This window comes from Mchenga conophoros, linkage group LG15 (assembly GCF_057382185.1).
Source record: "Mchenga conophoros isolate Kocher_MC1m ecotype Shallow Benthic linkage group LG15, M_conophoros_male_GT1.1, whole genome shotgun sequence".
NCBI classification, from domain to species: Eukaryota; Metazoa; Chordata; class Actinopteri; order Cichliformes; family Cichlidae; genus Mchenga; species Mchenga conophoros.
The window spans coordinates 38,551,189-38,569,441 of record NC_140540.1 but is presented as its reverse complement, the minus strand read 5'-3'; the positions used below and the strand labels follow the sequence as shown (position 1 = coordinate 38,569,441).

Below are 18,253 nucleotides of genomic sequence, written 5' to 3'. Positions count from 1 at the left end.
TCATTTGATTCAGGTGTGTTGATCTAAAACCTGGAAGACACCGGCCCTCGAGGCCTGGAGTTCCCCACACCTGCTCTAATGGAAAAAGAAAGACAAGCAAACCTGTTTCTTTAAGCACCAGTTTCACTTTAGCCAATTAACGCCAATCATAAAAATGTAAATGCAGGACCGCATGCAGAAAAACTGAACAGAAAAAAAAATAATGTAAATATTAGTCTTTCCCTCATAATATAAAGCATTTACTCTTTACAGTGCACTGTTATGTAAACTTGGAAAGCAATTATTCTGCTGCTCTTCTAAAAATAACATCACGAGTTTACGATATCTTCCAATTAATCAACAGGCGTGGCTGAGCGACGAGCACTGCAGTGGATTCGTTTTATGCAGAGCATCAAACTAGAAAGAATAAAACCAAAATAGCAGCGAGCTGTACGTACGCTGCGCAAGCCGAAGGAACAAAAGGGAACAACGGCAGATAGATATATTTATGTACAAATATGAGCGCCTTTTTAACTGTGGCTGTGTGTTTGGATCCATCAGTGTCTGAAAGTCCTGGAAGATTTTTATATTTGGATACAGGTAACGTAGGAACACACCAACCCTAATTATGGGTGCATGTGTGTGCAGAGTGTAGCCTGTACCTGCCCTCCCAGCTGTTTCATAAGAGGCTGCAGTTCACTGAAGAGGTCATAACCTTGGTGGAAAAACGTCAGATGGGCGTACATGAAGGACAGCATCTATAAAAAAAACAACAACAACGTGTTTATTAAAACACTTAAGAGGAAGAAGGGTCTTTCCATCTCCATTCATCAAATTTAAACAGAAAAAAACCCCAAGTGACCATCACAGGTTTGTCTTTCTACTGGAAAAAGCTCATTCTTAATAGGAAGCATGCAAAATTTCCCTACTGTAAAAGGTCCCTTAAAATCCTTTGTCTAAAAACACCCGTGTCACATCCTACAGCTTTCCAGCATCATTTTTTAACTCTCCCTTGGACACCAAGTAGGAGTAATCATGGTTTCTCTTTTCTGAACTGAGCAGTTTCTGTTTCAAGCCTGCTTCAAAACACAACGACTGGCTGTGATTTCTCTCTACAGCTTACCAGGGCTACCCTTGGAAAAACCCGGACTCTATACTAATAGTCATCAAACACCAGCTTTATTGATATATCTCGAAGCGTTAAATCTCATCGTTAAGAGTGCAGGAGAGGTCCTCAAATAATGGAGGGAAAGAGCTAAAGGAGGCATTTTAAATTTTCATTATCTAGAAAACTATCTGAGCTCAGTCCTTCGAAATCATTTAGGCCGAATATCTCATCTTATGGCTCTAAGAACTAAGGACTATAATGAGTTAACACAGGAATATTTGGATGTATTTGTCTGATCTCTGACAGCAGATTAGGAGGCCTGAAAAAACCAAAAGTGTACAGTCAGGGGACTGAGAGTTTATTTAATGATAATGAAGCTTACACATGAAAACACATTTTCATCTGTCTTGCTCCTTTCACTCAGAGCAGGTTTCTGTTAATATTACATGTAACATTTGGGATTTTGATGAGTCATTTTCCCAACATGAATCTTCCTATTTGAATTTTTCCAGGCAAATCTGGTCATGTGGGAGGCAGTTGATGAACTGAGAGTGAACGACCCAGAACAGAAAGCTCATTTCATTTGAGAGAACGAGTAAACTTACTGATTTTAGGATCTCCGACCTTCTCTTGGACTGTAGCACGTTTATCTGAAAGTTCATAAAAACCAAAACAGTGAGAAGTAGGGATTATTATGAGAAAATATCTGGGACAATGCGGTATCTGACAGAAAAATGCAGAGAGAGAGTAAAAAGTGGAGTGGAGATGGGGGGGAAAGACTTAAAGAGCGTGAGACAGAACAGAAAATGAGACGAGCTGGTGGAGATGAAACAAAAAGAAGTGCCTGAGAAAAATCAAAGAAAGCTGACAGGCGTGAAATGACTACTACTGAGGCTGGATAAAATCGCACCATCTCCCTCAGCATTAATAGGCAGCGTTTCATTATGCCAGCACCAGGGGGAGCCCTCTGCCTCATGTTTAGGGATGTGGGTTGAAGCCTGTCTCACTTTTCATCTTTGCCTCATCGCCTCCTGTCTCTCCGTCTCCTTCTGTGTGTGAATGTTTGTGAAGAAGGCTCTGCCATTCGTCCAGACTAATTACCGCCGTCCTCATCTGGCCTTGGATTTTCTCATAGCTTAATGGTGCAGAGCAGGGATGTGTTGTGGTGGAAGGCCAGCTTCAGAAGTAATCCCACACTTCGCTTCATACTTCTGAATTAACCTAAGTCCAGCGGCCCCTTTTTGTTTGTGTAGTGAAAACAGGGTCACCATGCTTCAATACCCCGGAGAATAAAAGTAAAGGAAATGTCTTTTATGGTCAGCAGTAATTTCATGGCTGCAGGTTTTAAGGCAATTTTCTCAAGCGACTCTAACCACACTTGTGTTTATACACAGATGTTAACTCCCATCCTGGGGAGGAAGCTTATTTTTTTCCATCCCCAAACCACAACAGTTGACGCATCGCGACTTTTACAAGCCCCCCTCCTTCTCGATTACAGTCAATTAGTAGCTTTGACCAAAGCAGCACCTCTAAACGATGGTTATTTAACTCTCAGTGTGCAATATAGTGTCAACACTACAGCCGCAAGCAAACTATCAGAGCAGTTATTTGGAAATTGGTTTGTAAAGCTGCAGCAATTGCAAACTTGTGGGAATGTAACATTTCAATTTGTCACGTTTGGTTTGTCAAGTTTTTACGCACAAACAACTTTCACTTATCTCTAATAGTGGTGAAAACAATAGAAGTGGTAACATACGGGGGTGGGTTACTGAGCGAGATGCTTTTCCATTTTTCCAGACTAGCAGCACACTTCACCATCAGTGAGCCAGGAAATCCCTGAAGTTTAATATTTTATGCTGCAGCTCTACGTGGCACAGCATAGTAAAAGAGACATGCTTCACTCTTAAAACGCCGTGAATGCGAGTCTGGCTTACAACCTCACTCATATATTTTCCTCTCCCGCTACCATCTTGCATGTCACTATAAACTGCGTACTGTATAATCAAGCACAAATGCCACAAAGATGAAAAAAATAAACTAAAAAGCACAAAAAATAAAATAAAGTTAAAGTCTGTCTCAAATGTTTCCTGCAAGCACCGCTGCAGAAGTTAGTTTTTAAAGTGCTGACAGCACTGTCCAAATGTGAAACTTTAATGGAGACCCATTTAAAAATCAGCTGAGCTAGCTGCTAGCTTATAGATTTCCTATAAGCACACTAAAAAGCGAGATAAAAACCAGACTCGTTTCTCACAGCCAGGACTCTTTTTTTTATGAGATGGTGATTATAGAGTGGGCCACTGGAGCAGACTGCCAAACCTATATTAAAACCTCCAGTTTGGTTTCAATTCACCATCTCATTTGCTCAAGGAGTGAAGGGTGCCCATACAGCATTGTCTGTTCTTTTGGGAGGGAGATTCAATAACAGGGCCGCCAGCTGCCTTATCAGAAACCACAAAGCATTCATCAGCACTGCTGTGGCTGAGAGCAGAGCTGATGCATTCAATGGCACAAAAGCACTGAGTAAGGTTACAGCAGAAAATATCTAAGTGGCTTTGACAGAGAAAATGAGAAAGAAAACGAGCAAAAGGAGATGAACAACATTAATTCAAAAACTGATTTTGGAAACTGAAGAAACTTTTCCGACTAACCAGGTTATTAAACCTCTTTCTGAGTACTTTTTTTGTTCACTTTGGATAAAACAGAATCAAACGCAGCATTCCTGTGCAAAAATAGCATTTTTTAATTAAATGCTGAATAATAAGTTCTCATCCAGATTCTGAACATGACAGCGTGCACCTCAGCTTTTTTGAGATCCATATTTAAAAGATGAATGTCAGCAATCTGTTGCTATATATAAATATAGTCTGACTGAAAACTGCCTCAGTTTCAAGTCAAAATCTCCCTGAAATAGCACCGCATTTCTTTTTTTAGATCATCCTACGTGTAAGCATAAAACCCTGTTACTGCTATTTAAAATGCACAGTAGGCCACATGTCAGTGCATCCCTTGCTGTCATTCAACATCCAGCGGGCTGTACCTGTAAGACGTAGTCGAGGACAATGTGCCGGAAGCACTTGCGCGTGGCAGTGAGGATGTTGGTGGCCTCCTCCACCTCGTGCTGCTTGTTACGGGGAGCTTGGGCATTCTTGATCAGCGCCGTCTCCTTTTCCTCGCTCACTTTGTCAAATTGCTTCTTGGCTTCTTTGAACTTACGCAGGTCACTTCAAAGGAAGAGAGGTTTATTAGTATAAACATGACAGCAGATCCTGGGTTTTTGTGCGTCTCTCAGGGTACTCCGGCTTCCTCCCACAGTCCAAAGTGATGCAAAGCTTTGGGTAAACTGGTGAATCTAAAGTGACCATAGAAGTGAATGTGAGGTTATAGCCTGCACGGACGGACAATAACTTATAGCCTTATGACAAAGCCACTTTCAATTGTGTCCAATTAATCTTATAAAAAGGATGTGGGCTTTTCAGCAGTTTGAGCAATCATATATGATCGTTTATACTAATCGTGATGCGTTTTACAACAACCACAAACTTTGGTGGCCGAGTAGGGCTGAACTGTACGCGCATAAAGCCAAAGGAGCTCAACATTTAGTGTCAGAACTCAAGAGACACGACAGCTAATGTCACATTTTAGACTATAAACATGTGAAAGACGAAAGCTTGCACTGAAAGACTGAATTCTTACCCTAATTTAGGACAAACTTTAATGAGTTTCCACGAAGAGTGGGACTTCAATAATCTAAGACGTTAAAGTTTAAAGGGAAAGGTCCATAGTTACAGGAATCTCTGAATATGAATGAGCACGAGAATGGTCAGGCAACAGGAACATGTCAATTTAAAACAAAGGCAAACTCCTTGACCTGCTTCTTGTTAACCACATGCCCCACACTTATCATTTGCAGCCATTTTCCTGAGTGAGATTAAGTCACATTTGAGCACCACAAGATACTGAGTAAAGTATAAGTGCTGCTGATGTGGGTGTTTAGTCCTGATGTGCCAGAGGCAAAAACTGCTAATCCTTATAATGAAATAAACCAGAGAAGCAACTCCTTCCTGTAATTATACAAGCTGCCCAAATCTCTGAGCTAAATTAGGAGAACTGAGGAGGATGTTATGAAGCCTACATAGAAATAAAAATATTCTCTTATGCAATTTAATGACAATGCTGTCCGCATCATCCTGTAGTGTATTTACTCCTGAATATTTTGTGTTTGAAGCTGTGAAAGGTAAGTTAACCAGTTTTTACTGTGGTAATTAATACTCACTCTTTGACAAAGGTTTGAAGCTGCGTCTTGATTGATCTCTGGGCCTGATCGAATAATATCTGTGAAACAAAAACAGACAGAAAGACTGAGTGACTGCTCCTTCCCATTTGAAGAAAAGGTTTCTCTCTAAACATGTCGAGGAACTTAAGAAACAAAAACCTGACAATTTTATTCTCTTTCTAAGCCCCCGTGTGATTTCTAAGTTAGTTGTCAGCATCTGCTTAGGAGGACGTTTGTTAACATCACAGGGTGCAATTAAGCAGCTAAATTTACTCAAACGCGCTGACTTTGTAAACTCCCCTCATAAAGACACAAACACGAGAAATGACGTGATTCGTTTATTCTCGCTCATGAGTCATACCCTCATTAACCTGCATCCTTCCTTAAAAATGAGCTGAACCAAGCAAAAGGAAAAAAAAGCCAGACGAATGCATTAAATAAGGCTTCGGCGCATATCTGTAGTCAAAAACAGACAATATGAGCAGTGTGATGTGGAGAGGCCTTCACTGACAAACAGATTGAGCACTGTGAGGAGATCACGTGCTGAAAGATCGCTGAGCAGCAAAATCCTATCTGACAATCAGCTGATGTGACCGCAGTCTCCACCAATGAGTAACAGTCTCAGGCTGTTAGGGAACAAGGCAGCTAAGTTAATATCTCTACTAACTAGTACTAAATATCCTGGAATTGCAGTCTGACCTAAACATAGAACTAAAACTGTGCAGAAGCCAGTTTAACCAAACCTGAAAGGCAACAAACATCTCACTGAGGTGACAACATCTACATTATGTTGCCTCACCTAAAATTTAAAGCCTTTAGAAACTACAGTATGTAACCATGTTACTTCTATTCAACTGTAAATTTTGTATTTCAACTAGCAGTAACGATCACAGTGCAACGCTAACGCCTGGAGGCTCAATCAGGACATGTTAGGCAGAGGTAGTGGAGATAATTCCTGACAAGGGGACTCTCTAAATTCACTGTAGAGAAAGAGGCTCTAGCTCAAGTCCTAATGAGAAGCCCAACAGAGGAAAGTTTCAAGCGCCACCTTAATGCCGACCAGAGACTGACAAGTAGGGAGTTTAAGAAGGAAAGGAATAATCACATAATTAGATCTCTCCTACTGGGCTCCTTGAAGAGTGGGGAAAAGGCATCATGTTGGTTTATTTTAAATGATCTAGCATGCAACACATCTGTTATGGTCAACATTATACTAAAGCTCTTCACCTGTCTGCGGGATGAACTAAACACACAAACACTTTACACCAGTTATGGATGATTTATTCCAACAGATGGATTTCAACCCACACCCACAACCAGATCTGCTTATGACATCATGGACCGTTTTACTCCAGGAATTATTTTTATTTTGTAACAAAAGACAAGAAATCCCAAAGCGTTTGTGACTAATGATGGCTGACAATGAATAAAAAAGGAATTTATTGCAGCTGACCCAAGGAGCTTTTTTTAAAACCACTGTTTACAATAGGCATTGTTTCCTGTGTGTTTTTAGCAACACCCTGCTTCACATATTTTACAGCAATATGAAATCTTCCCCCAGGAAGATGCTTATTATAGCCACTTTCTTCACATTCAGCCACCATAGTTCAGTTCTGTGCTAAGCTTTTAAAACATGTTCACTGGACATTTTCTGCTTCTCTTTCTCAGCACAAGGATTTTTTTTTTAAAAACGATCTGGATTTTATAGTCACTTGGGGGGAAAAAAACATGCATCCGGTTTTGGTCAGCGTACCGTGTGATAGTTGATCATCTCCTGCAGACTCTCGGCAAACTTTGTGAGACTGGACTGTGAAGAGAAGGAAGAGGACAGCCATGAAGGCAGGCAAAGAGACAAAGCAAGAATAAAACACAAAACAGCACAAGGTCAAATATAATTAAAACCAGTGGTTCAAAATGCCTGCTAAGTCACAGCTGCAGGGACAAATGCTCCTCAGGTATGAGAGAAAGGAAACCCTGGTGTTTTTGAAGCAACAATAGCACTTTGGGAAAGAATTCTTTTGGCTAAGTTACACTTTTCAGATACACGCAGTGGCTCAGCTTCAAACCTAAAGGGAGAGGCGGTGAACAAAATACACAAAGGCAGCCAGGAAGTGCTTGCCTCGGCATGCAAAATTTATAAGAGAGAACAAAACAAAACATCTGACCTCTGCGAGACCCAGCGGACAGTGCGAGGTTCTGCTAGCCCTCAGTTTTCAAACTTGGATAAATCTCACCATGGATGCAGAGTGAAACCCATTTAGAGTGATCAAACAAAGAGCTAAAGGCTTCTTCACATCTGGGGACTCTCATGAAGTCAGTAATGCTTTTACACCATCTGTGATGTTTATTTTACTGAGATGTAGAGTTTTCAAAGTTTTACTGGATATTACAGGAGGACTGTCACAACACAAGCTGGAGAAGAAGCAAAAAAATACTTCAAAGCATTTTGTGCAGATAAGATGGAGCAAAATTATATTTTTGTTTACCTCAATGACCTCATCTTTGGTGGACTGCTGTGCAAGCTCCCGGATCCCATTAACAAACTGTTTGTTAGCTGCGTTGTAGGCTTTTCCAGCATCAATCATCCCGATACACAATTTCACCAACTAGAAAGGAAAGAGGCAGACGTCAGTGTTCGAGGGGGTAACGGAGAAATGAAGAAATGCATTAACAATAGAAACACTTCAGTGAACATAAACTAGAAACAGTGCTAGAGATTTCTTCAGGGCATTGTCTCTTATTAATAACAGTGGAGTTCTGCTGCTGAAAATAGATTTGGGATTTTTTGTGGAAACTGGAAACGCAGAGAAAAGGACTAAAATATAAGATACTCAGTGCTTACTCAGTTTATTGGTAATTAACAACAGCCACTTCTTTCCCTTCTGACTCATTGAGGGCAAAGATAATTCCAGGTTATGTAAACTCCCAACAAATTCTGGCCACTCTCCATCTACTCCCACACAGCTGATGACACAGAGGCTGAATGTGCATCTACAGCCAAAGCAGCTAAATGACACGCTAAGAAAATGCCAATTTTAAGCAGCTTCCTTCAACAATTACTAAATGTTAATGAACACCTAAAAGCTGATCAAACGCAGACTGACCCTGCTTCACGACTAATTATGAGTGAAGTTTGAGTCGGAAAGAGAATAAGCAATGCTGTCACTCAAAATGAAGCATTTCGCTTAATATTTAACCTCCTAAGACCCGAACTCTTTCACAGCAGCATTTTTAATTTCTCTTTGATATTTGGGCTGATTGGGACACGATGAATGTAAAAACAAAGAATTACCAGATTTTTTTTTTACCTGATTTTTGTTTCTAAGAAAAATGAGAGCCACAAATGAGGATATTCGTTTAAAATTTTGATAGAACAGTAGCAGTATAATGTCCTCGTAAGTGGATGTCAGGCTCTTGTAGAGCAAAATTGAGTATTTTGGCCTAAATAACCCAAAATGTGACGTCCACATATGTGGACGCCAGGTCCTAGGAGGTTAAAAAATGCTCTTTTCCCCCAATCATATAACCGTCTCAGCAGTGAGGATACAAAAGAAAAAGACAGGCTCAAAGTGGAAAAAAGTGAAAGTGCTACAAAACATTAGAAGCACAAGACAAGTGGGTCAACACCTTACTCTCACACACATTTACACACATTTCCAGCATGCACACGTGTCATTTCCTTTCCATTTGAACAAAATACTTATCTTTAAATATGATTACACTACAGCTGCCTCAGCCCTGCTGCATGTTGTTAGGGTGTTTTCACACTTGTGGTGTTTAGTCTGTTTAAATCCATTGTGCAGATGTTCATTTGCGCAGATGTAAACGAGGTAACCGCACACCGAGACCCTTTGGAGGAGGTGGTCTCACTCTGGTTTAAAAAACACCCATAGATCTAGAGATGTATTCGCTTTCTGTTGTTGCTCTGTAAATAATTTCTTGTAGCACTTCAGGAATGCTTCAGGTAGACATGCTTTTTCATTGTTCTCTTGGTTCATTTCCAGAACATAAAAAGAGACTTAACACTGATGAGGGAAGCAACAGTTTCACAGAAACAGAACCACAGTGACACCATTCAGAAGACACCAGTATGTGAAAGGTTTCTACTCCATTGTTTGGAAACAGGATGTATGAGAGCAGATGTAATGTGTACACTGTCTCTGTTGATTTACTTCTGATCCAACATGGCTGTGCACGTTATGGTCACACAGGTAAGCAAGCTTGAAGGAAAAGCTGAACTCTGGTATCTGAAGACAACTTCACTTCACCCAAGTCAACATATACACACTCAGACACACACACACACTATCACAGCCATACTCACGCAAACACACCCACTCTCTGGCAGATCCTTCCTCTCCACAGCAAGAGGGGAAGTGAGGCTGAGTCACGGAGGTGGAGTGAGGAGGAGGGTGTAAGAGTAACGCTGTAAGACTAAGTCGAGGAATAAAGAACTGGATTCTTCTACGGTCTCACTCTAAGCAAGAGAACAATTCTGTGGGCTCTGTGGCATCAAGACGGTACAACCGTTGATAAACATGACTCTGTTTGGTTGGATTAATGTCAGTTACACAGGAAAAAACCCAAAAGGCATGAATTGATTGTTGGGGGGGGAAAAGAAATCTGCACGAAAGCTGGGAAAAGTACCAAAGGCACTCTTCAGGACTCAGGACTATAAATAACACTCCCGAAATATCTCTGCACACAGAAAGTTATTGAGCCAATTATTTTTTAATTTTAATAAGTAATCAAGTGTGAAACAATTCTGTAGCTTTAATATGGATTTCATCAAGTGCTTAACAGTCTGTACTAGGGTTGGGCGGCATGTAAAAATTTTATGTTAACGTGTTAACACTGACAGCACATAAATATATATATAAAGTCGCCAATTTGGGATGAAAGAGGTCAATTCAAGGATGTAACCAAAGCAGTGTCCCGCCTGTGCAGACCTATAGTGCGAGCAAACTACTCAAACACAGCTAACTTGCATGAGCATGCACGTGGCCACCATCCGGCTGAGTATGCTAGGCTATCACCAGCTTCTGCAGCTCCATCAACAAGCATTTGATGGAGCTTTTTTTTTTTTTCCCTTTCTGTTGACTGGTTCTATTAGCTCCATCTTTATTAGCAAACTTACTCATGGACGAATAATTAAATTGCCCCTTGTAAAAATGATGGCCGATGGGCTCAGCCTATCATTGATAGTCGATATATTCGTCCAGTCGTCCAACCCAAGTCTGTACCACTAAATACGATTGTAAATACCATCCTACGCATGAGTATTTCCTATTAAAAATAAGCAAAACAATAAAAAGCTTTGATAAAAGAATAAATATGCTGAATGGTGAGTAAATGCTGAGCCAGGCAGTAGAGTGGGTCGTCTACCAATCAACAGGCGATGCATGCATCAGTGTGAGTGTGTGAATAACCCTGATTTTGTTTGTATACTACTTTGCATTACTTCATCCAGACCTATTACAAAAACTGGAAACTCTTCTTAAAACATTAACCTCGTCTTTTATCATGAATTCATTTGGCCCCTCCATGAAATCCATTTTTCAAATCCCTAATAATAGGCACACATCCCTTTTCGTGATTTTACAAACGTATGATTTTGATCAACAAAATGCCACAGTTACAATAAAAGACTTGGCATATAGATAGATATTTAATCTGGTCCAAGTAAACCATCACATTGCTGGAAGGGTAACGAGTGCGTTTACTCGTCTGCTTTCATTCAGTCTTGCTCGAAATGCCAAGGAATACAGCGAGGACAAGTCCGAGGACAAACCTGACCTGTTACAGGATGGCTTATGTTGCTGCTGGCTCACACGGTGGAGAAAACGAACAATTAAACAATGTTTTTTCATGGGCGGTACTCACTTTGTCAAGCTTGGATTCCAACTCGCACACATCCCCCTCCACTTCCTCTATGGTGGCTCTGTGAGGACAGAAAATGCAAAGGTTTGAAGTGAAGCGCAACCATGACTCAATACTTCATTGACATTCGGATGCATGAACTGTGAAACAGAGAAAGAAGGTGTACTCAGAGGCATTCTGCTGGAAAGCATGCATACCCTTCATCTTCATCCCATTATCACAGTTCTCCTTATAACCCTCCTGTGTCTACAGAGCAGTTAGGTTAATCTCTGTTCCGCATTATGGCACTTATGTTGATCATAAGTAAAAAGGAAGCAATATACTGCATGCCAATATAAGCAACATAATTTATAGCCACACAGCTTCATCTTTGTCACATATGCAACTGAAACTGGGTCAAATATTTGTCTTTTATTCAACATCTTGATCATTTTCAGACAGAGAAGAAGAACTTAATTTAATTATAGCAGTTCGGTTCCCCCAACATTCCCGTATTCCACAATTATAGTTTCTGAAAGCGGCAGCTGCAGTAAATGACAATATCCTCCCGTTCGAGCACGTGAGACACACAGACAGACGTCTAGAAGCAGACAAACTGAGAGCTGCCATTTTGGGCCTGAAGTCAGGTCTGGCGTCCTGCCCTCTAAAATGTGACAGAGACACAGCTCGCCTCTCCACAAGATCGACAGCCTACGAGCTTCAGGATACCACAACAGAGGGAGAAGAATAACAAATACATCATCCCAGCAAAGGATCTGTGGATTAATTTTTTCTAAAACTGCATTTATTTATGCTTAATCTGGAGTAAAGAAATAATAAGAAATAACATGGCAAATGCCAACACTTGATAATGATATATGGATTTATTAGACACAGATGTATCTGCAGAAAAGCAACAAGGTCTTTAAGGTGCATCTAAAACATACAACACAACAGCGCCTTTAGCATTAAAACACCAATTTAAGGAGTGCACTGCAACGATATAAGCCCACATATCCTAGAAAAACACATTTAAAATAGGAGAAAAGCTCTGAAATGATGGTGCTAGTGGTGGCACATTATGAAAACTTAATGAATGCGCTGCTGTTAAGTCATGTATCATTAGTTATGCAGTGCAGCTCAGATGTGGCCTTTAGATAATGCATGCTTCACATTTATAACCATTTAGCAGCAGTAATCAACACTGAGGCAAGTTTATTCTTAAGACAATAGCAGCATTAAAACTGTTTACATCTACTAATACAACAGTATCTGTTTCTTATCACAGCGATTCTCTCCATTTCAGGCCTATCAGCCAATCGCCCTTAGCATAAACTCACTGAAGATAAGAACAACAGTTTTACATTTCAAATACAATTTATTCTACTGCAGGAAAAAATGTGTCCAACATCATGCAGTGCAGTGCATGAGTGCCATGTGTCAGTGTAAAGCAGAGGGATTAAGAACGTCACCCTGCAGTAGCAGCGGACGGCTTTCTCCAAACCCCCTGTAGCTGTTTGTTCTCCCATATGGCATCAAACTAAGTCGTGGACATCTGGTCAGTGCCGGGGATCCCTCAACAGGAGAGGCTTGGATGTATGCGCATACTGAACAGCAGATACTGTGAAGTGCAACTGTATGACTTAATTTTATTGTTATTTACATGTCCTCGTCTTTCTTCTGTATGTGAAAGGGATTTTGTTGTTGTTGTTGTTGTTGTTGTTGTTTTTTAATGCAGGATGCACAGATGCAGCAGTCACAATCGTTAAAACTATAAACTAGAATTAGCTTGAGTTGCTGGCTATGCTACAAGGCGCATAGGATAAACCTGGTGGTAAGGCTAATCTGAATATCATGCATGAACAGCAAATCCATCACTCAGTAAGTTCAACTGTGGGAATGCCAAAATCAAACTGCTGAGCTTTCAGAAACTGATATATGCCTTATTCAGCTAAATGCTTGAAGAACCTGCCACATAGAGAAGTCCTTTGCTTTGCAACATGTACTTTATTGCACAAGTAATCTCATGTACTTTGATTAATACATGTTAACATAAAATTACATTAGCTGAATAGATCTTTTTTTGTCTTCTGTGCTTCATAATAAGTATAGGAGGAAGACAGCAAAGTGCTTCTTTTTATGAGTCTTAAATAGCAGTCCAAGTAAAGTCTGTGAACTGAGGTCTTAAGTAGTCCAACAGGGCAGAAACAGGGTCAAAGGCAATAGATGACTGTGCCTCTCTCACACAGATATTAACCGTGGTCAAAAGAACATGCTACAAGCCCCGTTTGTCTTTCTCTGCTGCCACGGGCAAAGGACATTTCTCCAGTGATTCACACAGAATCACCACTGCTCTGCCGACCGTGTCGAGCGTCCGACTTCAGGAGGATTTGACTTTTGCTTGGTGATGTAGTTAGTACAAACGTAAGGAGTACAAACATTTGCCAACACTAAAAACAGAGGGAAGGAAGAGTTAGTTAAAACATGTTTAAGGAAAGCTTTAGTTGTACACTTTACAAAAAAGTGAATTGAATTATTACAATAAAATTACCCAATAACAGACTGTGTTTGTCAGTCAGTCAAATTACTATCTGATTATGTGTTATCTAACATCTTGTCAGGCCAGTTCTTGCTTGATAAAAGTCACTTGATTTCTCTGCCCAGGGGCAAACAACAACATTTAGTATCCAGGTCACAAGTATGAACTATAATAAACATCACTGAAATGAAAGAAGACTGGAAAACTCGGATACAATCTCAGGAACAGACCTAGAAACAATTGTTTTAATTGTCAGTCAGTCAGTCACTGTCATGCTTTCCAAGTAACCGCAAGAAGAAGACCATTTCCTTCTAATCTGAAAAGCTGAGCCTGCAAGCTAAACTTGCAAAAGTGCTGACAGGATAAGAAAAGGAGGGGCTTTGGCAAAACGAACATTTGGGCTATTGCCTCATAGCTCTGAACTTGGAGCATATCCAGGCTGAAACTGGATAATGAGCAAAAGAGGAGAAAGCAGAGGAAAGAAGAGCCACAAAGCTTTGGAAACACCAAGATCGACACTGAAGAGTCATAAAATGTGGTCCCTACTAGAATAAAGTCACCAAAATAGACAAAGAAAACTCTCTCTAAAAGATACCTGAATGCAGGCATTTAAATTAATGAGCAAACTCTAAGTGTGGGTTGTACAAGTGCTGCTCTACATAAACAAAGTGATACAAAATCCACTAAGTGACAAAGCCCTCTTTTCTGTACAAAGTCAGGACAGTGTGAACCACGGTTTTATCACAGCCTCATAAGACTCCTTTCAATAGAGTTGTCACCAGGTTAGTTTCATGAATTGTGATGAGTGGTATGACAGTCAAATTTCACACTGCTTTACATCATAAATCAGCAGGAAACAGGGAAAAAAATGTCAAAACAGGTCATCTGGGGGAAAAAGGCCAACAACAAAAACAAAACATCATCCTAATTATGAAGCACAGTGGTGGGATCATCATCATGGGGCTACTTTGAAATCTCTCAGAGAACCAACTGGTTTTAAAGTGTATCAAAAACAATGTTTATAGGTGAACGTCAGAACAGAAGTTCATGGCCCGAAGCTGGGGAGAGGTTAGATGGCTCAATAAGATTATGTGCTTATCAAACAAATCAACAACAGAAATATTGAAAAATCAAGTAAAATTCAGAAACAGCCCTTAAACCAAGAAATATTGGAGCATGACTTCAAAAGGGCAACACTAATGAACTGAAGCAGCAGAAGTTGAAAAGCAGTAACATGAAAGGCAGCATTTTCAGCTGGTTTGGATATACTGACTGCTGACAACTCTGTTTCCACTCCTGGAGTGAGCCAAGCTGAACAGCTGGTTCTAGCAAATGAGACTGAAAGTATACTTGTTGCAGGGGAGTCTGAATACATTTACAGGAGAAAGAAATCCATTTGAAATGTGCTTTGTAGATAGTTGTTTTCTTCTTTTTCTTAAAAACAATATACATTCATATACATATCCACACATGGTATATGCTGTCCTATCAATCATCTGGAACCTGATAAACTAAAGGTGGCAGTGTACGGCCTTCACTCTGGATTAAGTGTACAAAGAGCAAGTAGATATGACAGTCATGAGAAATGCCACATATGCACAAAGTTAACTACACTGGATTTATTATTCTGATCCATTTGATCAGACAAAGTTAAGATATCTATATGGCTTACTTTTATCTGTCATTCTTCTTAAATCCTGTTTATTATAGCTCTTTCTATATTGACTTGTTTCTCTCTTACGTATTTTGGTAAAATGCTTTGTTGCTTGAGACCATGTCTGCTCAGTCTGGTTTCAAGCATTTTACGTTTTATCCTGATTGTTGACTTAAAACTGTTAAATTAGCATCTGAGCAGGTGACACACTGACATTCTTCTTCAGCACTTGATATGGATAATACAAAAAAGCAAAAGCAAAAAGAAAACAAAAATCTCACGCTGTCTTTCACAAGTATGAAAACATGGCAAGTAAGAAGTATATACAAGTTGTTTAAGTGTTTGTATTTATTTTTCCTGGTATTCTGATACAGAAGATACTGCACAAATATGACGACCTGAGTCTTAAGCAGCTGACTTTTGGGTGTAAAAGACTATCCGAGAAGAGAGATTTAAATCATCGTACATCAAACAACTACAAGGATAATTACATAATAATAATAACAACATATCTTGTGTTTATTCACAGCCCTCATTTTTAAATGTCATAGGGATGATATTTGAACAATTTGTCCCATTTAGGATGCATTACCATGGACTGGTGAGAAAAAAAGGGGGTTGGTGTTTATGAGCTTTATACCAACTCTTTGCTGATGTTTTTTTCCATATCTACTCAGGAAGTTGGAACACCTTGAAAAGTAAAATGTACAGTTTGTAATTGGGCAGACCAATAGTACAATTTCAAATTTGGGAACTGCAGCCCTCCTCTGTCATAGGGTAGATATCTGAGTCTTTTTCTGGGCTTTGTATTGTTCCAAATACTGAATGAATCATGTTAAAAAATGATTTCAATAACGGCAAAGGGATCAACTGAAATAAGTAAAGAAATTTTGCCAATAGAATTAAATAGTCATTTTTATCATATTGACACATCCATTAAAGAGATGGGTATCGTCATCCCCCTATCCAAAGTTCTTCTTATATACAAGTTAACATTTACAATTGCTTTTATATCTGTAGTAATTTTGACTCCTAAATACATGAATCCTTCTTTTGCATTTATAAACAGTGATTTGATTATTGGAGATTCTCTTTCTCTTGATTTAAATAAAGCACTGATGGTATCGTATAACTTATTTAATAACCTGAAAACTGTCTGAATTTATCAATTTGTTTAATGAGATTTACCTGCCAAATTTGACAAAAAGAGGAGAATATCATTAGTAAAGAGATATAAAATGTTCTTGCCCACCAATTTGGATCACTAAGAATCTACATTCTTAGTCTAAAAGGATTCTGGTCTCCAAAAACAGAACAAGAGAGGTAGTTTGTGCAAAAACAGCATTCACAGAGTGTAACCAGTAGATAAAACAAAATGCAAACTCTCTGAACTATGGTATCATTCAACAACAGAAAACTGTGCAAACTATTTGGAAGGGTCACGATGCATAGAGATACCAGATCCCTGCTGGTCCATAGCTGGTGCTGCTCATTCAAGATCTAAAGAAAACATATCCATATTCCAAACCATTAAAGCTTTAAAAAAGCACTCTCTTCCTCCCTCTGTGACAAGGCATCCAAGAATAAATTCCAGGAAATATCCATATGACTACTAGCTTTTTTATTACATGAAACAATAAAAATTAGGGAACTAAGCCTGGTTTAAGTGCGGAGTGGGTGTGAGGATCAAGCCAGAGCTAAATAGGGAGAGACGTGTGGTATAAGACAGACTACAGGCCATGAAGAAGTAAAACGGGGAGAGAAAAAAAGTCTGCTTTGTAAACCACATCAGAGGCAATTTCAGCTTCAGCGAGGCCATGTTTATGTCCTGCTTCCCTTTATGTTGACCCAAAAAGGCACTGATCCAAAAGCTTATGTCAGATAGGACTCCACACCACTGTACATCAAAACAGAAGCCTCCTGCTTGGAATATAAATGCCAATATTACAATATTCTTATATTACTCTACATATCTTATAACACGATCCATCTTCCATTTTGTAAGCCAGCAATCTAACAACAGTAGACAGTAAACAATAGCTTGCTTCCATACTTTAGGAAATTAATTCAAGTCATTTGAATCAGTTCTAGTTAGTCGCCTGACATTCTGCCTCTTAAAGCTTTTGAGTAAACATCCACATAAAAAGGTTATTTTAGCAGGGGGTGACTAAGATTCTAACACTGCCAACAACACTAACAGCAGCTCCGGACTTTTACTGTGCTAGTCTACAAGCACTAGAGTCAATGATTTGTCTGGATAGTAAAATACTGTATAAAAAGAAAAGGAGACACCTAATTCTTTAGCAGCGATTCAGTGACCACACTCCAAAAAGCAAATAATTCCACCCCTGGAGCTCTGTGAGGCAGCTGGCATCTGCCCAGCTGCTTGTGTCTACTCTACATAAAGAAGTCAGGCGGCCGAACAGGTTTGTCATTCATGTTGCTACAGAGTCTTCTTCAGGCCTGCGGTACGGACCTCAACACTTCAAAGACAAAAGGAGACATCAAAGAATATACTTTACACGTATTTCTGTCTCACTGGAGAATATTGTGTAATACAGAAGCACCGGTTTGGTTGAAAATCTGTTCCCCCGTTGCACAATATCGGAAAAACTATTTATCATGTAATGGTCATACAGAAGTAAAACGACTTCTCGGTTCACCAATTATCTGATTTCAGGAAGTTAATATGCACTGTTGACACAGAAATACCGAGCTCCTCTACCTCCAGTGACAATAACCCGTTTAAAGCCATATTCAAGAGAATACAGGGAAGTTTCCCTAGTTGTTAACAATACTATTTTCCAAATAAAATAGCTCAAACTTCATAGTTAGCCCCAA

The 18,253-nt window shown here is 39.6% G+C and overlaps 1 protein-coding gene across 2 annotated transcripts in view; it reads right to left on the bottom strand.

Moving 5' to 3' along the window:
* Positions 1–18,253, bottom strand: part of LOC146558858 (arf-GAP with coiled-coil, ANK repeat and PH domain-containing protein 2-like) — a 49,666-nt gene that overhangs the window by 23,202 nt on the left and 8,211 nt on the right. For both annotated transcript variants that reach the window (XM_085247393.1, XM_085247392.1), the window contains exons 2-8: positions 11,244–11,301; positions 7,847–7,966; positions 7,114–7,167; positions 5,361–5,419; positions 4,125–4,308; positions 1,693–1,737; positions 642–737 (exon numbers count right to left, since the gene is read on the bottom strand). In XM_085247393.1, coding sequence (XP_085103519.1) covers positions 642–737; positions 1,693–1,737; positions 4,125–4,308; positions 5,361–5,419; positions 7,114–7,167; positions 7,847–7,966; positions 11,244–11,301 — 616 coding nt within the window. The remainder of the gene's footprint in view (positions 1–641; positions 738–1,692; positions 1,738–4,124; positions 4,309–5,360; positions 5,420–7,113; positions 7,168–7,846; positions 7,967–11,243; positions 11,302–18,253) is intronic.